The 22138-nt window shown below is 47.1% G+C and overlaps 1 protein-coding gene across 4 annotated transcripts in view; it reads right to left on the bottom strand.

Annotated features, from left to right (window-relative positions):
• Window positions 1-22138, bottom strand: part of SLX4 (SLX4 structure-specific endonuclease subunit) — a 28393-nt gene extending 6255 nt beyond the window's left edge. The window contains exons 1-13 of one of the 4 annotated variants that reach the window (XM_063414164.1): window positions 22007-22138; window positions 21320-21387; window positions 16847-16949; window positions 14453-15152; window positions 13426-13665; window positions 12479-12653; window positions 10228-10443; window positions 9094-9308; window positions 7902-8215; window positions 6149-6428; window positions 4738-4826; window positions 1627-1773; window positions 546-715 (exon numbers count right to left, since the gene is read on the bottom strand). In XM_063414164.1, coding sequence (XP_063270234.1) covers window positions 546-715; window positions 1627-1773; window positions 4738-4826; window positions 6149-6428; window positions 7902-8215; window positions 9094-9308; window positions 10228-10443; window positions 12479-12653; window positions 13426-13665; window positions 14453-14810 — 2204 coding nt within the window. In that variant the 5' untranslated portion in view covers window positions 14811-15152; window positions 16847-16949; window positions 21320-21387; window positions 22007-22138. The remainder of the gene's footprint in view (window positions 1-545; window positions 716-1626; window positions 1774-4737; window positions 4827-6148; window positions 6429-7901; window positions 8216-9093; window positions 9309-10227; window positions 10444-12478; window positions 12654-13425; window positions 13666-14452; window positions 15153-16846; window positions 16950-21319; window positions 21388-22006) is intronic. The other 3 variants (XM_063414167.1, XM_063414168.1, XM_063414166.1) reach the window with 3 other exon arrangements.

Raw genomic sequence — 22138 nt, 5'->3', positions numbered from 1 at the left:
CTTTTCTGTGTTTGAGACTGACTACACTAAATCCCCTTGGCAAAGGGAAAGTCCCATGGAATGGCTGGAGCTGGCTAACATGTGCCATGTGCAAGATTCCTGGCTTTTTGGAGTGACAGGGCACCTCTCTGTATACATTTGGCAACCTCAGCAACTGCTCCTGCTTCAAGCTCTCAGTGCACACCCAGGACCATGACTGAGAGCATTACAGACACATTAAAGCCTGAGCACCCAATACATTCTACAAGTGTTGGTCACATGAAGTGAGAATCACACACAGAAGTTGTGCTCATCATCTTCAACATCAGCTGCCAACAGACATCCTGAGACAAAACTCAGACAAAGCCTGCTGAGCACATACTGAACACAGAAACTCTGATACAAGTGGAAAAGCTGAGGGCTGGATGTCCTTACGTGCAAGTTTCATTTAAGATGTAGCAAAAGGCCATGGAATTTGTTAGCTCTTAAAACTGCAACAGGAAATCTCAAACAGGGGTGTGTGTGGCTGGAAGCCTGAGGGGTCCAAAGGTGCTGAGGGTACACACCTGGCAGCCAGAGCCCGCAGCTGGGGCCGCAGCCCGGCGGGGAAGGCGGTGTCAGCAGCATAGAGGAACCGCAGGAAGGCAGCCACGGCCTCGGCACACACGTCGCTCAGCAGCACCCGCCGCGCCGGCGCCGCCCCGTCCTCCTCCACCACCAAGCCCTCGCTGTGCACCTGGGCAGAGACAGCACGGGCTGCTTGCTAAGGAAGCAACACAACGCCTACACTCATCCTTGTTCCCATCAGTTCCCTCCGTTCACTCCTGCCCAGCCTCCCGACCAGGATGCCAAGGCGGGGCAGTTACGCAGAGCTCCCTATGGAACAGGTTGTGTCCTTCCTCACCCTATGGCTGTTAACTTTGTTTCATCACTTGCCTTAGTCACACATATAAATGGTGGTTTTAGAGTTCTCCACTTAGTTTTGCAATCAGATTACTTCCCAGCCCAATTTCCATCTACACCTCTCTGTATGAGCTTCATCTGGTCTGTTTTGAATTTACCTGGAAGCTGCACAGGAGCAGGCTGGGAGCTATTCAGCCTCAAATGCTCTGGGAACATAAGAACTCCTTCACTGGCCTTGCAAAAAGCACAGTCAGTGCAGGTCCCTCCAAAGCCATCCAAAGCCTCCAAAGCTTTATCCAAAAAGTGATAAAGCCTCTGTGTAGATTATTTAAAAGTACTTCCCAGAAACTTTCTACTGCCTACTCACTTCCCAGCCTGGGTGAACGGCAGGACACACCAAGATGGACAAAGCAGTCTGTGCTTGCACAGAGTCAAAAATGCAAGGGCAAGAAGCACTTTGAAAGCTTCCTTCATTGCTCATTGGTGGAATGCAAGGATCCTTGACTCCCCATAGCCTCCCTGAATAGGATAAAGTAGCACATCTTTCACCACTTTGTCAGGGTTTATTCTGGTTTCCTGAGCTGAAAAACCCCTGCAGATCCCAAGGCAGCTGCCACTGTTCTGTGTTTGGGATCAAACCAGACCCCAAACAGCATTCAGAGCTGGTTTGGGGCTCTGGCTGGCTGTGGGAGGGGCAGTCTGGACTCTCCTAGCAGGGGCAGAAGGAAGGGCAGCAGCACTCACAGCCTGCGCCGCTGCCGGACACCGCGCGTACAGCACGAACAGGTGGGCGTAGAGCACGTCCCCGCTGTCCACCTGGAACTGGACATCGCTCAGGTGGGGGTTGTTGACCATGGCACCAAAATCCTGAGCCAGCAGCCTGAGAGAGGACTGGGACACAGAAGGAACACAAAGACAGGTGTTAGATTACAGCTGTCAAACACTCTCCCAGAAAAATAAAGGGAGTACCCCAGTTTGTCAGCACTGCTGTGCTGTGGGCCCAGCCTGGACACACCACCTCAGCCTCCTGAAGATCATCATCAGCTTCATGAACTTCAGGTCTTCCACAGGACAAGCAGACAAGGCTAGCAGACATTCCTGCTTTGTTTTCCTCTAATTTTTCATAGCCTGGCCATGGTGGAGAAAGGGCAGTTGTGCTGTATTCTGGTGTACTTGTGTCACAGCACATTATCACCCTCAGATCTCACCACGTTTCCTGCTGTGGTCTAGCCACAGCCTATAGCTGGCCTCTTCATCTACTGCTTCCCACCACAATTTTAGGAAACTGTAACTTCCACTTCAACAGACTTGAACTCAATTCACTATAATCAGGGTAAGAGGAAGACTCAGGAGGGCGTAATGAGCCTTTCTTCTCTCTTTTCACTGTCTGGCAATGACAGCTGAGAAGAGCAGCTCTGAAACAAGGGGCCCTCACAGAATAAAACTAACGTAGGCATCCAGTTCAAAGGGATTCATGAGCATGCCACTGAAACCTCTTTTGTAAATTCCACTCCACTTCAAAAAAGAAGCACAACTTTTATTATCACTCCAGAATCTCTGGCTAGAATTTTGGGGGGGCTGAGTTACCTGTGGGGGGTTGTGGTGACAGCAAGGTCAGGCTTGGGGTACACTGCCAAAGACAGCAAGGATGGCAAGACAGCTCCTCTGGAGCTGCTCCCAGGCAATCTCCTGAAGACTCAGATCCCTCCTAGTGTTGCAGCTCTGGAGGTGGCCCTGGAGTGCTTCAGAGAAATGTGAAACACCCTCAGATCACAGCTGGGTTGAGAAACAGCCTGACTGCACGTGGAAACCTGTTTATGGTTAACACCCTCATCACTGACCTTGTGCTTTTCAAGCCTACTGCAGAGCTGGGGAACTGCAAGTTTTATTCCAGGGAACATCTGTAGGAGATGCAGTTCCACCTGGAACAACACAGCTCTTCATTTTCTTAGCAGGTTTCCACATTAGCAGTGGGCTGTGGAGAGCCAACCTTTCAACTCGCTCCAGCCAGCAGGAATTAGCAGCACACACTGGCACACTTCTCCCAGCCTTCATAGGTGGGCTGGGGAACATTCTGCACGTCGTGGCAGTGCTGTGGACTCATCTCCAAAGGCAGGACAGGAAACTCAGTCTGGAAACGAATCTGACTCTTCTTGCTTTCTTATTCTTGGCAGGTGGGATACCTGTGAGACCGCCAGCAAACACAGGCTCCCGATGCGACGTTCCAGGCAGAGAGCCCAGAATAGCTTTCCTCCTAGTGCTAAAATTATCAATCAAGAATGGGGAAATTAAACAAGGCCAGCTCCTGGCTGCTCCATTCTCTGTGCAAGGCAAAGAAACTGGACAGAAGACAGCTCTGAGCAGGTACGAGCTCTCTGCTGGAGAACACACCAGAACATTCTCTCCTGCTGAGGAGGCCACTGGGACTGGACCCCAGTGATGTGACCAAGGGTCTTCAGCAGGGGGACGTGTTACCAGTGCAGAGAGTGCATCTGCTCTACATGGTTACACTGTTTGTGCTCAGACAAAGCACAAATCTCTCCCACTGGCAATCCAGCTCTTCAGCAACACTTCATTTGCTCAGGAAAACTATATGGAAATAGACTGAAAAAACTACCGTAGTCATTTTGCTGGGAGCAACTGAGGTTCAACAACAGTGTGTGAACAGTTTCTGTTTTGCTAATGGCCTCTGGTTTAATAGAAAACCAAAACCTTTTCCTGCTAAGGATAATTTTTTTAATACCCCCAAAGAATATCTAGAGTTTCTGTAGCAAGTAGCTGGGATGCTCAAGTTCAACACCAATTCTCATCTCAAGGAATTGTCTCCTTTTAGAAGTATCTTAATCCTTGAAGCACAATATGAAAGTATGTTGCCAGAGCATCAGAATTTATCCAGTACCAAGATGTACTTCCTTTCAGGGCATGATTATTTGTTATCAAACAAAAGATAGTAAGTTTCATTAGATAAAGTGGATGACCTTGGTAAGAAAACAAATTAGTTTTATTTTGTATGAAATTCAATTGAATAAAACTGGTTACACATTCATGGAAAATTACACATCCTCTGGTGTATGTGGGATGACATCTACAGAACACCACAGGCTTGATAAAAGAATCATCTGTGACTTACTAGGCTGTGTTTCTCACTCAGTCACCATAAAGCACACACTGATTTTCAAACTAGATCTTCTGTGTTCCCACAATTGAGGGTTTTCTACACTAAACCCTTTAAAAGCTCAATTAGCAGCATAACCTGCTCATCTTCCATGGCCCTCACAACACTTCATCATCTACCAGGCGTTTATTCCAGGATTTAGTACAAGTCAAGCAGTCCTTGCAAGAATTCCCCCTCCCACTGCAGGACACAGCCTGGGGAGGAAAGTGCCAGAGGAGGAAGGAGCTCCATTCAGAATCGCCCAGAGCTGGGCATGTGAGCCCAGAGGGAGCAGCAGCAGCCCTGTCTCTCCTGGATAACCTGGGCATTAAAGCAGTGAACTGCATTACTGCTGCAGCTGCATCCCAGCTTCCTACCCCAAACACTCTCAGTGCTACCACACAACTCCCTAACCTGCACAGCCTGGCCTTCTGTTCCCTGGCACTGAAATCATCTCTCATCAGGTGGGACAAGCGCTGAAAAATGCCCAGGCTCTTGTGGGCTTCTCTGGACACCCCAGGTGTGCTGATCTCACCTGTGCCCCTGCTGAATCCTCAGGCACTGGGAACCTTAAGCATCACTTTGTTTCCACAGAAAGGAATGGGAAATATTCCACACTTCTTTGAATTGCACAAACACAACAGCTTTTTAAAAATTGTTATAGATGAATATATAAAGATGGAAAAAAAGGTTATCCTTACTCTTTTACTGCTGCTCTTGGGGAGGCTCTTCTCCTTGGATGGGGGCACAAAGCCACTATGTGGAGGATCACTGGGAGTCAGTTCTTCTCCTCAGGGAAGAAAATGCACATCACAAATCACATTCAACTTCCTTGTGAGACAGAATGATCTAAGAACTGCTAAGAGGATGCTTGCTGTGACAGCTGCTATGAGCAGGCTGGCCCGAAGGCTCAGCCTCTCCCTCATGGCTTTTTGCAGGGTCTGGCTCTGGGTTGTGACAGGCTGAGGGTACCTAAGCACCATTTCACTGTTATTTATATACACTAAAGGGCCAGGGACCATTTGCTGCAATTTAGGGGAAGTGAGGAGTATTATAACCAAGTGCAAATGCAGAGATGAGCTTAGGAACTGTGTTCTCTTTCACAGATGAACAGGAGACACAATAGACTCTGCTGAAGAGCCAGAGCACTTTAAGGGGTACCACTGCCCCTGAGATGTGCAGCTGTGCCCCACATGCACCTGTGCCTGGGGACATTAGAGAGCTGCCCACAGAGGAGTTCCAGGGGTTGTATTTTTTCAACCCTGAGTAGGCACAGATAAACTTCAGGTTTGTGTAATCGATGTCCAACACAAAATCATCCCTCCTGTGCATCTCTCTCATCCGACTGTCTCAAGACCTGAAAAGACAGTGCACAGAACAGAAAGGCTGTCCAGGTAGAGTAATGGAATCACAGACTGGCTTAAAGCCAGTTAAAGGCTGTCCAGGTAGAGTCATGGACTCACAGACTGGTTTAAAGCCAGTTAAAGGCTGTCCAGGTAGAATCATGGAATCACAGACTGGTTTAGAGGGACTTTAAAGCCTATTCAGTTCCACCCTGCCATGGGCAGGGACACCTTTCAGCATCCCAGGTTGCTCCAAGCCCTGTCCAACCTGGCCTTGGACACTGCCAGGGATCCAGGGGCAGCCTCAGCACCCTCACAAGGAAAAATTTCTTCCCAGTATCTAATCTAAATATAACCTCCTTCAATTTGAAACCAATCCCCCTTGTCCTATATGTCCTTGTGAGAAGTCCTTCTCCAGTTCTCCTGTATGCCCAAGACAAGCAGGAATGAAGACTTTGTTCCAGCTATTGAACACATCCAGGCTCCCTCCTGGCAGAAAATACTTTGATATCTTTAATTTTAAAATAAAATATAGTATGTGTTGTCCAGGAATTCTCTTAAAAGCTGGGACTGACGAATCATTACATAAGTATCAGGTTGATTGTATCTACATCTTATTGCAGCAAAATGTGCCTCCACCATATCACCTCTTGGATAAACACCAACAACCTGTGGGTGCTGCCCCGGCTCTCTGACTCAGCCCAGGCACAGCCTGGCCTGTGCAGCTGAAGGAACCAGGGGCAGGGCTCACAAAGCTGCCAGAACTCACCTGGCTGCTCTGTTGCCTCAACATGGCCAGTGTCAAGGTTCCACTGAGTCAGGGTGAGGCCCTCCCTGGCCAACTCCACCAGGTCCTGCAGGGTCTGAACGTCCTTCTGGCTCGGGGATAAAAGCTTCCCATGTCCTTCGGGGCCTGGCTTGGACTGATCAGAAGTTTGGCCTCCAACCTTTGTGCATGTGGGTCCCTGAGCACTGAGGTCAGGCTGAGTTTGCTGGGATACTTCTCCCTGATGAGATCCCACCGATGGCTGAAGGTTCTCTGGCTCATTCTGATCAAGTGAGGAGGAAAAAAAAGACACCAATAAATTAGGTCTTGTTTTATGTATCTGCAGAGCTTAGAGTACAGTGTCTGTTTCATACTCCTGATACATCTATGAAGGATGACAGAGCATTGCCCAGGTACAGGGGATTCTGAGGAACAGTTCTCTGCAGTTCCATGAAGGACTCTCCAGAGATAAGACAGCTCTGAACGAAAGAAAGAAAACTACAATGGAAAATGCAGAAAAGTTGGCTTCTCCAGGAGCATGTCTGTGCAGGCAACTGCCACACAGGGAGAAAGGATGGGGGAAATGCTCCCAATTCAACATCTAAATATTTCAATATAGCTGGAGTTCCTGGCAAAAGTCACAGCTGAAGCTCTCCAGGTGCTTCTGTTCTGAGTTCTGAAATGCTTTCGCAGTTACATGTAACTAAATCAAACTTTCACCTTGGAGTGGGCATTTTCCAGGTTTGGTTTTTGTTTCCCCAAAAATAATTTTGCTTGGTTATTTCTAAGTAAAAACAGTTGAGCCATTTCTGTGAATGGAAAGAATCAGAGGAAAAACACACTCTTGCCATGATTTTAAAGACCTTCTTGCTTTTTATTTTTAAACTTCTGTGCAGTTTCTGGCTTGAATGAAAGGTCAAAACTTCCTAGAACTGAGTCCCTCCTCTCCAGCCTCAACCTGCAACAAGCCAGAGAAAAATTGGGCTTTGACTAGGAAAGAAGTATTAAATAAAACACCAAAATATGCACAGTAGATGTGGAACAGAACATCAAATACTTCTTCAAGAGAAGAAAGAGGGAAGAAAGAGAAGTGATATCCTTCTTGGAGAAAAAAGACTGAAAGAGCTTTGTTTGGTTTTGTGGGCACTTTTTATAAAAATACAGAGCACTGGAAGAGGCAGATCCAGATGAAAATGCAAGAGTGGAATTGAGATCTGGATCAAGGCTCACATTCACCAGGAGGCAGTGGGCTGCACAGGGAAAGCCTGAGTGCAAAGGCTTTGCTGGACAACTCCAGGCACTCCCACCTTCTCTGTGTTAGCAAATACCAGGTTTCAGTTTAAACTTTTCTCCCCAGTCCTAGCTGAGTGCAACATGGGCAAAGTTCACACTAGAAATGACCAGAAAGAAGTGCCAAGTACAAAAACAAGAGTCAGGCTGCTGTAAATATGGACAAACTAATGGCACAATGAACAGGATGGGATCCCTGTACTCAGTACTCTCTGTCCCCATCCTTGTTATTTTCTGAAAGCCCAAAAACCATGGTTAAAATGAGCCTTGTTCTCCTCTCCAAAAGGCAGAAATGAAAGTTCAAATCCTCACACCTGACTGTGTAAGACCAGGGGAGACCAGGTAGTGAGTGTGCAGAGAGAGGGGATCACTGCTTTACATTCCAAATGAGGAAACAGAAAGAATACATGGTAAATATCAGGAACTGGGGCACACACACAGCTGAGCAAGGACAACAGAGCCCCACCTGCACAGGCTTCCAGGGTACAATTGGAGGGGTTAAGGCTGCAGTGTAGAATGACTCGGGGTCACAGGGTCCTGTCAGAGCACTGATCTTCCACAAAAAGCATTTCTTGCCTTCGGACAATGGCATGAGCCAGGCTGCTTTTCCAGATTCATCCTCCAGAATCCTGCTAATGGGCAGCTGAGGGGTGGGAGGGAATTCCACCTCTTCTGTCAGCATCATAGCTACTCGCTCCTGGATCCTCCTCTGGGCCTTCTCCGGGTCCTGCAGCAGCAGTGGTGGAGGGGCACTGGTGCCTTTTCTACGCCTTTTTTTCTCTTTAAAAAGAAAAGGAACCAAATAAGTAAACAGCTGAACACACAGGGCAGAGGAGATCAGCACTGCAGCTTCTTTGGTGCTGTAGTCAGTGACAACCAAAAGGCATGGGAACACAACTCTCAAGATTGTGCAGGCAGCCCAAAACCTCACGTGGCCCTTGTGGGAGAAATGAACTCCACCAACAGACCCATGAAGGACTCCTTTTCTTGTGTTCTGGTCATGGGTGATATCAAACCACAGCTCACACTAACACTGGGCAGCTTTCATTTGGAAATCCTGTGTCTTAAAACCTTCACATTACTAATGCCCAACCCCAAATCCCACTGTGGTACCTATGGGCAGGAGCAGGGTTGTGAAGAGTGAAGTCTCCCCTCTGTAGAGCTCTCAACCCTCTCCCCTGGCAGCTGTCTGCCTTTCTAAACCCTTCTGCACTCTGAAATGGTGAGGCCCTGCTCAGCAGTGTGTACTGGACACACATGGCCCTGCAGAAATGACAAAATGCTGAAAAAGCTGCATTAATCCAGGCTGCAGCAGGAGGAATAGGAAAAGAATCCATTACATGAGAAATAACAATCATGTTTTCAAGTTATTTCTCCTCACTTCCACAGTTTACAAGAAACAACAGCTTAAGACTATTTTACAGATTCAAAACAATAAATCAGTGAAAAAAACCACAGGATTCCTGAAACCCATGGACGTCCTGCAGTCATTCTTGACTGTGTCTGGATGCTGCATATTGCTGAAGCTCTGACATCTTAAACAAACCAGAAACAGGGCTGTCATCCCTCCTGTATCCAAGACGGAAGCTTTGGTGGAGAGCAGCCACGTTACTGCTGCAGTAACACAGCCTCAGACACTAACTCACTGTAACACATACCTGATCCTGGCTTCCATTTGATTGGGAAAGCAGCCACTGGTCTCACATTTGTAACTGATGTTGCTTGTTCCTGCTTTTCTTGCTCCAACAGAGAGCGTGACATTGCCATGGCAACCTGCAAATCCTCATCCTTAGGCTCCACTTTGGCCCTCTTCTGTGTTTTCCTCGAGTCCTCATTGGAGGGGCCTTTCCTCTTTGCCCTGCTGGGCTGATTGCTGAAACCCAAGAATGCAGCAGGAAGCCCCAGTTAATGTGACTGCATCAGAGACAACAAACACTGAGCACTCCAGAGCAGCTGCTCCATTTGCTCAGAGAGATTCCCATATCAAGCATAATAAAAACCATTCAGTTCTTTCTTTCCTAGCAGAGAGCAAAGGATTTCTTCTCATTCACGGAATTTAGAGAAGTCTTATTTTGGGATCTAAGCATCTGCTATCTCTACCTTGAATGACTTTTTCTACCAAAGGGGAACAAGCAAGTTGAAGCAGGGAGAAAACCAGATCACCAGAAAATGCTTTTCCACCCCTCTGCTTCCACAGGGAACAGGCAATGGTCCTTCCTTGGCACAATGGGACTCATGAGCCCCTGCACAAATTCACTCAGGCCCCTCTTGCTGCACTCAGAAGACTCTGCTCAAATCCAAGCGAGCAGCTCTGTACCAACACATTCCCAAACATCACATCTGTTCCTCCTTGGCTCAGGGTGAAAGGCTGTTCCCAGGACAGCCACGAGTTGAGGAGCTGAGGCACTGGCACCACAGATCTCAGGAGTGGCTCCACACTCGTACTCTGGTTTGCTCAATAAGCTCAAACACACCATTCAGCTTTACTGAGCAATTGCCTCACAGAGCATAAATCTTTCTGACAAACCACTGGAAGGTTATTTACTCCCCATTTTGCTCCTGCCTGCTGGCTTTTAAAGTCATCCACCACCTGATCTCTTCTGAGAGAAATGATTTCTCCAACTGACTGCCACATCCTCCTCACCTGGTACTGGGTCATGGCTCTTCTTAGCCTGCCCTGGGCTCAGGGTTCCCTCAGTGTGTGAGTCAGCCTTGCATTTACTGCTCTTCCCACCCTGCAGCACCTTTCAGGCCGAAGGAAGAACCAACATTTTTTTTTCCTACCAGCTTACCTGGGACCCTGGGGAGCTGCATCACCAAGTGTGGCCATCTGCAGCTGCACTGCCTGGAGCAGCAGGCTGGGAGGCACATCCATCTCCACAGCACAGCGTTTCAGGTGGCTGACTCTGCTCTGCGGGGTCTGGAACTGCTTCCCACAGATGGGACACTCAGGCACCACTGGTTTGCTGCAGGATGACATCTGTGCTTCTTCCATCTCATCCAGGCACCTGGGAGACAGTGGAGACTGTAAAGAGCCCATGCTAAGACTGAAGCCATTAATATATTAATATTAATGCCTTAAGTTTTAGCTTTTGTATTTTCCAGATTCTATACTGTATTAGTATATAACTCTGAACTTCATTTAAAGTGTTAGCAAGTTCTCCTCACAGTGTAGTCAGACAGAACAATTCTTTTCCAGCCTGAGAACTCAAGAAGTAAAAACAACAGAGAATTGAGGGGAGCAATCTGGGAAGATGGGACTTATAATCTGAAACTGTAATTGGACAATTAACCCCAATATCAAAATGCACCAAAACTTATAAAAGAGTGAAAACTTGTGACCAGCTGTAGCCTCAGCCAGGCTCTTGTACTGCCCAAGGTGCATCCTTTGAAGGCCTTTTAATAAATACCTACTTTATTTGTTTTACTCTGTCCAGCCTTTATACCAAGTAGCCTGTCAAGGCATCAGCATGAATATTAATATTGATATTATTAATAGAAAGCACAACCACTTCTAATATGGGTAACAGCCATGAACATCCACTAAAGAAACAAGAACTACGTGCTCACCACTGTGATGAACACAAGATGGGACAGTTACATGGAGATAATGGACTCAGAGGCACACTAAAAACATTGTTCAAAGACAAGTGCAGTGAAGAGCTTTAGAATCATAGAATCCCACAATGGTTTGGCTTCAAAGGGACCTGAAAGGCCATCTTGATCCACCCCCCTGCCATGGGCAGGGACACCTTCCACTAGAACAGGTTACTCCAGCCTTGCCTTGAACACCTCTAGCAATGAGGAGTCCACAGCCTCTCTGAACAAAACCTCATGTGTGTCCATCACCCTCTTCCTGCACTCATTCCAACACCCAGCTCATTTAGAAACCCCTGTCAGCAGAAAAGGGAGCAGCTGAATTGACACCACGCTCCAGAGTGCAGCATGATGAACTTCAAATAATTTCTGGCAGGCCAAAACTATGTAAAAATTTGTACTTGTTCTTTTTCTGTTCTCTCCAAAGAGATTCAGGGTGTGAAATCCTGGATCTGCAGTACCTATTACAAAAGTCACTCCCTGATTAGGTCATGACACGCACAGGGCTGTGCTAACAGACCCTTCAGCATGGTGATTACTGGTGTGTCACTGCATCTGTCCATCTACAGCTTCACTCTTGGGATGAAGGCTGCCATCCAAAAATCCCTGGCTAATATAACCCTGGAATCTCAACATATGATTACATGTTCATAGTTCAGAAAGCCTGACTTTCCAAAAAACATATCTAGCACACTGTCACTGTTTTACAGCTTTTGTCCTTGCAAGCAGCACAAAATGTCTGAAAACAAACAACAGTAACACTAGAAAGCCGCAGGTGCAAACAACCACTCAATAACATGGTGTAGGACTGGACAATTTACACCACTCCTGCTTCCTGGAAGTGTTTGAATTAAGAATTTACAATCATTCAGGTGTGATCTTTCTGATACTTTGTCAACAGAAAAGCAGTTCCAATTTCCAACGAGTTGCCTATACATAATATATTGTGTTTGATTTTTATCACTAAGGAAATTGTTAAGTGAAGGGCAGTAATTTCAATTGAGTCACCTCTCTGAGTAGCATCACATTTCCCTCAGCAAACAGCTCAGATACAGGGACACACCAGACGTCCTTAGATGAATTTTAGCAAAACAGAGGCGACACAACTTCATTGGCTGAAACCAGTAGATCTCAAAATTTGTATTAGAGAGTCATTGTTAATGGAATCATTAAGGTTGCAAAAGACATTTATGATCACCAAGTTCCTTTCCAATGGCAGCTCCTCTGCCACGCTGCTAATGAAAGCAGATTTGGCCTGGCCACAACACGCAGAAGCTCTGCAGGGCAAGGCAGTCAGCCTCTGCTTTCACATCAACATGTGAAATTAATTCAAGCCATGAAATTCAAGACTTCTGCAGAACCCCTGCTCCCACATTCCTCCAGGGCTGGGCTGGCTGAGGAGCCTCTGGGGGCTGCATGGAAGGGACAGCTCCTGCTGTGTCTGACCTGTTGACGTGCTGCTCCCGCCGCAGGGTGCTCATGGCTGTGAGATCCTTCTGGCAGATCTGGCAGAAGAACAAGCCTGCATCCTCCAGGCTTGCCAGGGCCTCCTCCTTGGACTGCTGCTGAAGAGCCAAAGCCAGAGCACTGTCGTGTTCCAGGGATGGGAGGTGGTGGGCATCTGGCAAAGAAGGCAGAGACGATGTCAGATGGAAAACTAAATCCTGTATGGAAGGTAAGAAACTGTTACACTGTCATTATTATCTTATTAAACTAGACACACAAAAATTCATTGCAATTTTTCTCTTGCATCTTCACACCTGATCTCTCACCAGGAAAGCACAACCTGCTCCTTTCCAGCACTCCAAGACTGGACCAGCCCAGGAGCAGGAGGTGACAATTTGCTCACAGTGCATCACACGTCAGAGACAATGAAGGGACAGTTTTGGCTGAAGTTTCTGGGGAGAATATGGAATTTCAAACATCAAATGTGTAACACAGCAAATTTTCATGTCCATACAGAACCAACAGGGGCTTGATCTATAAAGAACCAGGCAGAATAAGTTTGCTGTGAATTCAATTTATCAACACAGAACACATCACCTTAGACAGTGCCTGGAGAAGTACCAAAGATGGTGCTACCTAGAACTGCCCAACACTGTCCCAAGGGAAGGATGGCCAAGTTCACTGATCCTGTTAGAATTTCAACCTGTTTCCAAAAAGACAATAATTCCTGTAGAATTTACATGAGGTTAATCCAGCCTTAGAGAAGAGCTGGGGAAAAAAGTATGGATAATCCTTTAACCAAGTTTTCTCAGGGATCTGGAGTGATTTGCACACCAAGCCACTACACCAGCCAGGAACAAAGCCCCAGGATCCAGGACTGCTCCTGAGGCAACCATTCTCACCAGCCACTCATTCTGCACACACCAGAGCCCAGGGGAGACACGTACCATCCTCAGGAGGGCTCTGCTCCTGGCTCCTGGCAGGGAAATCCCCACTGGCTGCAGCCTGTGGCACGCTCCCATCCCAGCTGTGTTTCAGCTGCTCGGGTGCCACCCTCTTGAACTGCTGCATCCTCTCCACCACCAGCTCTGCCACCCGCACCTTGGGGGTGGGTGAGCAGCAGCTTCCTGGAGGAGCAGCAGGAAGGAAGGTTGAGGCAGTCTGGGAACAGCCACTCGGAGGATTTACTAGAGGGGAAGAAAACACCACTTTTACCAGCTTTAAACACACACTGAGAGCTGCTGGGAGGCCCTTCCCTGACAGCAGCCTGGGCCAGGCTCAGTTCTGCAACAGCCACTCTTGGGGAAGTGAACAATCTGTGTAGCCACAACAGGAACACTGGGGTTCTGTGCTACAGGGGCATTTAGAGACATTTATATCCCTTTTACAGGCAGGGAAATTAAGGAAGCCTTGCATGAAGGTCTCCAGCAGGGACAAGGAAGGCAGTCCCACAGCCCTGCTCTCCCAGCATTACCACCACACAGTGTCCCATTCCTGACTAACCTCATTTATCAGTTTAAGGACTTCCAGCACTGGTGACTGCGTTCTGGCCCTCATGTTTAACAGCTACTGAGTCCTTTTTGAATTAATCCAACACCTTTCCTAACTCAGTCATGTTTTTGCCCTTGACATCCAGTGACAATGTCACCATACAATGAAGCACTCAGTGGAAAACCACCACAATATGGTGAGCTTGCTTCTAGATGATCTAAGAGTATTTTTCTCAGTTCTGACACTGCAAAAAACAGCGAATAATGACTGGCCAACAAATCACTTTACTAAGGTTTCACCTTACTGAGGGACACCTGCCTGCAGCACAGCACACACTCCTAGGTTAAAACCCTGTAAGGAACAAGCCTGCTTCCAACAGTGCTACTGTGTCCCCTCCAGATGGATTTCTCAAAATTGTCACTGAGCTACAGAGTCCTTCCAGCCCTTGCCTATCTTCTGTTTGAACAATTTCAGGTCACTCACCTGTCAGAGGCCTCTGGCTACACTCAGTGGTCCCTGTGCTCAGCTGGCTGGCAGGGAGAGGGCTCCTTGCTCCATCCCCCTGTGTCTCACCACTACAGGCTGCAGCATCACCATCTTCTTCAAGTGTTTGCTTCTTTGGACCCAAATCTTGAGGCAAGTTTGTCTCCTTCACTGCTGGTAAGGGATGATGGGTTTGGCTCTCAGCAGCAGCTTTGCCTCTTCTTAACTTGCTTCGTGTTGTGGAGCTCTTTGGCCTGTTCTGAACCCTCTTTGTTGCCTCAGCATCCCCAGCATTTTTCTTTGCCCTACTCAAAATATTAGCCCACAACTCTTTAAAATCACTGTCCTGTTCATCCATTGGCTTTCCAGTAACTCTGGCCTAGGAACACTGTGAGGACTGGAGGGCAGGGGAAACACCACAACCAGCTCAGATTTGCATCAGCCCTCGCAGCACCTCAGAGATGTCCATTCTCCAGACTCCAGTGAGGTCACCAGACACAGTGGGCACTGCCAGGAGTTCATTCTTCCACACTTCATTCACATTCAGCAGAGCATGTTTTCTCTCCAGAACCTCACCTGCTTTCACAAGCTGCTTCTTCAGAAGACTCTGGACCATAATTTAGGCCCCTCAGTCTGTGCAGAGCACGTGTAGGATCATCATGGTAAGCTACAGAGCTTCAGAGAGACCCTTCTGAAAGCCCTTAAACAAAGAAACAAAAGCAGGTGGTCATGCACGATGGTACAGGCAGATGCACTGTGGGACAAGGTGTAAACTGCTGCAGCAGAAGAGAATTTGCATGGAATACTAAGATTAGAAACAGCACATACTGACCCCAAACAGTGTCCCTATGATTGTACTACAGACATGCCCGAGCCACACTAGCAAAGGAGAGGAGTGGTTTTAGAACAGGTATCTGGTATGGGGCAGGTTTTTGTCTTGGAGCGCTGGGTTTGGACTGTCCTTTTGTTATACACATTCCTACTTAGATTTATACAGCACAGAACCTGAGAATGCAGCAGGAAAAACCCCAATCCTTCAGCTCAAGCAGTGATTTTGGAGTGTTAAACTCTGCTTTGGGACACTGCCATTCCAGAGAGGAGAGCCCAGCCTTGTTTGGAAAAGTAAATAAATGGAGTTTCTGGCATTTCAGAAGGGGTTTTAAGAGAAGTCAGAGAACAACTCCATTAAACATGTTTGCCTTTTCTCTCCTCTTATTTCCACAGTTGCTCTTAGGATTAGCTCTCCTGCTCCTGCTGAATTCTTCCCCTGAGTACTGAATAAACCTTGGCACTGACCATGTTTCACAAACTGCTGTCACATACACGAGGTAAACAGACTAAATAAATGGTATTATTAAATTAATTTCTTAATCTTTTCAGCTACAGCAAGAACAGCAGTACGAGGCAGGGATTACCTGGAACAGCACTGGATACAATGTCCAGATGGAAATGCCATCAACTCCCAGGCAACTAGAGCTTTATTCTTACGTATTTTCATTGTCTCCTTCTTCCTAGTCCTGAGTTCATGATGGTTCTGGATATTTCACCAGGGGTTTTCTATTGCTCCCAAAACCTACTTTCAAACCTAAACCAGAGTGTTTCACTTGGAATGGCAGCAGCTGTGGTCCAGTTACTGCAGTAAAGCTCTGGGCACAGAAAAACTCAGCAGGAAAAACACGTGGGAGATTGTTTGCTCAAATGGCTTGGCTGCAGACATGAGAGGCTGAGGAATGCTGGTTATACACTCCCATGGGTCAGCCTTTCCTCTAAGCAATTACAGATGTTAATGGATTTATTTATTTTAAACTCAGGCTCCAAGACCTGCAGAGAATTTTGCTGTGAATCTTGGAGCAATTTTCTGTTAGAGAGAAACAAAAGTTTTATGTAGTCAGTTCATAAATTTACTTTTTCTGGACAGAGCATTGGTGTAGTTACAACTGTAAATTGATCATCTTCTTCAAAGGAGGAGACAGCATGTGGACAAGTCCCAAATCTCACATCCTACATGGCTTTAAATACCTCAGACACATCTGTACTGCTGAATTATTTATGGTGAGTTCCTGATATTAAACTTTGAAACAGATCAGCACTTTGGCATTTGCCATCAATGTTCAGTGTCCCAGACAGTTCAGACACACCTATGATGCAAAACTAAGAATTTATCTGGCTTATTCCTCCCTTTCCAAACTCACATTTACAGGTGCCTGCTCTGTTCAACATCTCAGTATTTCTGAAGCTGCTGCCATTGCTGCCCCTAACAACCAGGTTTGGCACCAGTTTATTGAGCTCAAAAAGTAATGGCTTTGAAAGTCATTTCTTTCAGTATAATATTCAATCATTTTGGAAGATTTTAGGACTCAACAAATCCCGAATAAAATAATCAGCAGCACTTACCTGTTTGCTGAGATGCCAAATCTATAGCCCAGCTGTGCCCTTCAAGTGAACATGGATCAGCAAAATGGTACAAAGCAGGACCAGTAAGAATGAGAGACAGAACCTGAAAAAGGAGGGAAAAGGATGGATTTACTGCATTTTGAAATGATTGCTCTTGATCATTTACACCATTTCAACAGGTATCTGATGAGTGCCTGCAAAAAGATGGAGAGGGACTTTGGAAGAGGGCCTGGAGTGACAGGACAAGGAGCGATGGCTTCCCACTGCCAGGGAGCAGGATTAGATGGGATATGGGGGGAAAAATCTTCCCTGTGAGGGCGATGAGGCCCTGGCACAGGTTGCCCCATCCCTGGAAGTGTTCCAGGCCAGGCTGGACAGGGCTTGGAGAATTCTGGAATAGCTGAAAGTGTTCCATGGAGGGGGGTGGAAACTGGATGATTTTAAAGTCCCTTCTAAGTGAAACTATTCTGTAATTCTATGATTTAAAAGTATGCACCTATTACATGCCTTCAATTTACTGCCTTGTAATTATTCAGTTAAATCATAAATCCCTTAAAAAAACCCCACCAACAGCTAAAACATCTGTTACCCTCCCACCTTTCGGAGCAGCCTCTCTTTTAAGCCCTGAAAACGTTTTTCCACCAGCAGTGCAACCTGAGGTGCTCTCCAACATAACATCTGGGCCTGCCCTTGCTGCCTGACACTGCCTGCCTGCTCCAGGAACAATCCTGCTGCCATTTCAGTCTCCAAGGACGTGTCACCACCGTGTCACCACAGTGAGCAGTGCCAGGCAGGCCTCCACAGCCTGCACACTGCACATCCTTCTCCCCTCCTCAGCACCACAGCGGTGCCTCAGGGCATCTCCCCCTCCATTCCTCACCTTGAAAGGAAAATTCATTTTGTACTTCCAAAACTGGGAAAGCGCCTTGGAAGCAATCTCTTGTGTTTCACAAGAAATGCTAAGGGAAATGGGATTAATTAACATGAAAGTGAGGCAAAAACAAAACCTGGATTATTGTCAGAGTCCCCAGCACAGGAAGGACATGGACCTGCGGGAGTGAGTCCCAGGGAAGGCACCTTTCTCCCCCAGTCCTCCCTCCAACTCCACCTCAGTTTTCAGAAATCAGCTAATTGTCAGGGCCTGGATGATCCTGGGCTGCTAATTACTGCTAATTACAGAGTGCTGGCAGCAGCAGGATGATGGGATGCACCATGTTGGGTTGGCACTGGAAGTTTCATCACCTTCTTCTCCTTTTGTGGAAGCTGCAGCCAAAAGCTGAGGGTTAGTGATAAAACTCCCAGCCAAGCCAGACCAAATAGTGCAAAAGGGAAGAATTTCTGCAGTAGTTTTTTTCTGGCAACCACCAGAAGAAGGAGGTCTCTAAGGATTCTTCCAGACCAAACCTTGTATCAAAAAATCTTTTTACCAGTTCCTGATGGAGAAGAACCTACATGTCAACAGTGAGACTTCTGAAAAAACACATTATCTTCCATCCTTTTAGGGGTTCCTCAATAGAGCCTGTTCTCTGCAGGTTCCTGCAGTAACCAACACCTTTATCACTACTTTATAAACACATGACACTGCATCTGTACAATGCAGGGTCTCTGTGGTTGTAAAAGTGCAAAAAATGTAACACTGAGGACAGCAGGGCTTGTTCTGTGAGAAGAGGACAAATGTAAGTGCAAAACAGGAGTCCAAAGAGGCTACAACTCTCTTGTCCTGGTCTCTGCCAGCTTCCCTGTGCCAGAAAAGGGAAACAAAACCAGATGCAGAAAATAGGAAATAGAAATTAATTTGAGTCTCTACAAAGAAGGGAATGCTAGGTAGGAAAATGAAACTGAGATTCCAAGGAGCAACCTTAGCAGGGATCAGCATCAGTGTCCATCTGGCACCATCCACTTCCATACCTGATATTCCTCAGTCCTCACATTTCTGTTCAGGGCACACCTCCCCCTGCCAGCACCCTGTTCATACAGCAAGGCATTTCACAGTCACTAAAAACCTATCCCATTCTAGACAGAATTTTAAATCATTACTTACATAACAAAGTGTCCCTCTACCAACACGTCCCCAGAACAGAAAATTCACTTTATACCTCCTCTGGAAGGATAAAGGGGAAGTGAAAAGACAAATAAAAACTAACGGTTGCTCAGGTGCAAATGCTCCTGGTTGTATGCAAACACAGTAGCACACAAATCGCAAACAGGAGCAGCTGGTGATTCAAAAATCAAATTCTTTGACTGAAAACAACAAGTTAATAATGTTAAGAGAATAATACAACTGATTTTAAGGACCAAATAAAAACATTTCAGTAGAGGGCCCAAAAATCAATAAAGAGAACAACACTTGATAAAAACTCACTTGGTTTTCAGAGAAAGAAATCAGAGTGATAACAAAAACAAAGATGTAAAATAATATCATGGTGATGGAATTGGATTCTGAATATAAACAAAGCAATGTATTAAAAGCAGGAGGTAAAATTACCTTGTCAGAAAAAGTTAAGGACTTTCAAAAAAGACCTTTTTTGGTGTACATGAAAACCAAGAAGAAAAACCTGCTGAGGTGACTACCTCAAACCGTGGGACTGCTAATCCTGCAAATACTAAATATTTCCATTATATCCATCCCCTGATGGTGCTGAAAGCAGCCTGTTTCAGGAGCAATCCAAAGCACACTGAAGAGCAGCTGCTGAAGGTATTTCTGTCACAGAATCAGATCTTCTGCAAGCAGAATCACTGTGATTTTTCAGAAAGGACAATTAGGGAAGTAAACACCCATCTTACAGACTGAGCTCAACACCAGGCTGATACAGAAAGGGCTTATATGGGAATTGATGAATAAAGAAGGATAATAAAATTAAGCCAAATCAACACAGTTTATAAAAATCCAAACCTACATTCAGCTAATAACGAGAGCTCTCTGTGTTATCAGAGGGGTAATTCTTCTATAAACCACTAAAGGAGCATCAAGGGACAAAATAATTAATTAAAATCCAACAAGATCAATACAAGGCACTCCAAATTATTAAAACACAGCAAGATGAGTTTCAAAATGCAGCTGCAAACAGCTGCCATGGAGCAATTACATTTCTAGTGCCACCCCACAGAGATGAACTCTCTGTCTCTGTCCTGTTCTGTTCTTTACCTTAGAGCAAGGAGAGACCCCAAGCACCAGGACCAAGCTAGGAAAGGGAACCACTGACCAGCCCAAGATTCTTCCAAGCCACGGTGTGACCCTGTCCCTGGTGCCTGACTCCACCCCAACAGGGACAACTGTGACCACACCAACCAATCCTGTTAATCTGCAGATCAAGGATGGCACAGGGATATTTGTGGCAAGAAGATGAAATGGATAATTAATGAGGAAGTGAGAATGAAGAGAAGTAAGAACACTCCCGTGTTAAACATTGAAGCCATTCCTTTCAAGGCAGTGTTATTCTGAAGCACACATTCACTTAAAACATGTTCTACTGAGTTTTTCCCAAAAGTCAAAGTTCTGATTCATGATTATGTTGAAGCCAAATATTAAGTGAAATGAATCAAAGTATGTTGATTTCTCCAAAACAGGAAGATGCTCTCTTTGTAAAGGTGACCAAACTCATCCTGGATTTTTTTAGGTGACCTGATAATGCATCTTTTACACTAACACTTCATTAATTTCTAACAATTAATAACTTGCTCTCTTCTCAGCTAAAATCACACACAAGAGCTACACTGAACCCCTCAACACTCTGCATGTAATGAAAATTGACCCAGTGGGAAAAGCAAAGAGTCAGAACAACTTTACATTTTCTTCCAAATGTAAAGCTTGTGGTAACAATTCTTTCACTTTCTGCTTCCAGTTTGCCTCTGACACACCTGTACTGGTGTCCAGGTAATTGTTCTAATCCAAGCACCAAAATCGAAGGGGAAAGAAGGGACCAGGACAGGAAGCCAGTATTTTAAACAGATACAAAAGCCAAGCATGTAAGGGCCTTTTCTTGTACACAAAACCCAGTCTGTGATTTTTGAGAGTTCATACAGAGCCAACAGACTGAGCAACAGCCAATGACAGTAATGCCTTTAGGCTTTACTGGAGTCAAACTGGTAAATTTGGCTTCATTTAAAAGCTCCATGGTTAAAATAAACACCTGGGTGTCTGCAGGTTCAGGGAGCAAGTGCTGTCAATAAAGCAGCTGATACTGCCTCCCTTCAAGGCAGGCCCACACCACAGAACCATGGAATGGCTGGGGCTGGAAGACACCTTAAAATCATCATCATCATCCCATTCCCACCCCTGCCATGGCAGGGACACCTTCCACTAGCCCAGGTTTCTCCAAGCCCCGTCCAGCCTGACCTTGGACTCTTACAAGGAAGGGGCAGCCACAGCTGCTCTGGGCACCCTGTGCCAGGGCCTGCCCACCCTCACAGGGAACAATTTCTCCTTAAAATCCCATCTAACCCTGCCCTCGGGCAGCAGTGAGCCATCCCCACCTTGTGCTGTGGCTCCAGGCTCTCGCCCAGAGTCCCTCCTCAAAGTGCTGATCCTTGTGCCCCTGAGCCTGGAAACAACAGATAAAATTCCACGTTGCTTCATGAAGCACTGATAAATGCATTAGAATTGCTTTCCCTGGTAACACTGCTAGGAAGAAGTTTGCTTTGAAGCTGGACACGTTATAAAACGTCTTCAACAAATCCTATGGGCTGCGGAATGGCTGTTGGGAATCTTAACACCCTCGCCTCCTTACCCTGAACAGCTCTGCGTCTGCTTTATGCCCGAATTTCTGCCTTTGATCCACCTAACACCGAGGGGGGAGCTTCATCCTCCAGCACCGTTTGTCCCCAGGGGCTGCCCCGGACTGAGCCCCCGCCGCGGCCCGGGCTCCCCTCAGCCCCTCACAGGGACCGCTCTGCGCCCCGCGCGATGACGTCACCGATGACATCACGCCGCTGACGCCATACCAGTGACGTAATGCCTGGATCAGGCCAGCCACGGTTCCAACGCCCCCCCCCCCCCCCCGCCACCAGGTGGCGCCGCGTCGCGCCGAAAGCGCCAGCGTCATGACGTCACTCACTCCCGCCCGCCCGCCGCCGCTGTGAGCTCTTCCCGCCCGCCCGCCGCAGCCCGGGCAGAGCCCGCCGCCGCGGCCCTGCCGCCCGTCCGCCCACCCACCCACCCACCTGTCCGCGGCGGCCCGGGCTGGCGGCCCTGCCCGCGCCCCACCGCCACGGCGGGGAGCCCCGGGGCGCGGCCGGAGCGCATGCGCGGCGCGCCAGCCGCGTCGCGCTGCTCGCTTCTGTCGCGGGGCGCAT

Source organism: Prinia subflava, chromosome 17 (genome assembly GCF_021018805.1).
Source record: "Prinia subflava isolate CZ2003 ecotype Zambia chromosome 17, Cam_Psub_1.2, whole genome shotgun sequence".
NCBI classification, from domain to species: Eukaryota; Metazoa; Chordata; class Aves; order Passeriformes; family Cisticolidae; genus Prinia; species Prinia subflava.
This window is presented reverse-complemented; position numbering and strand designations above follow the sequence as displayed.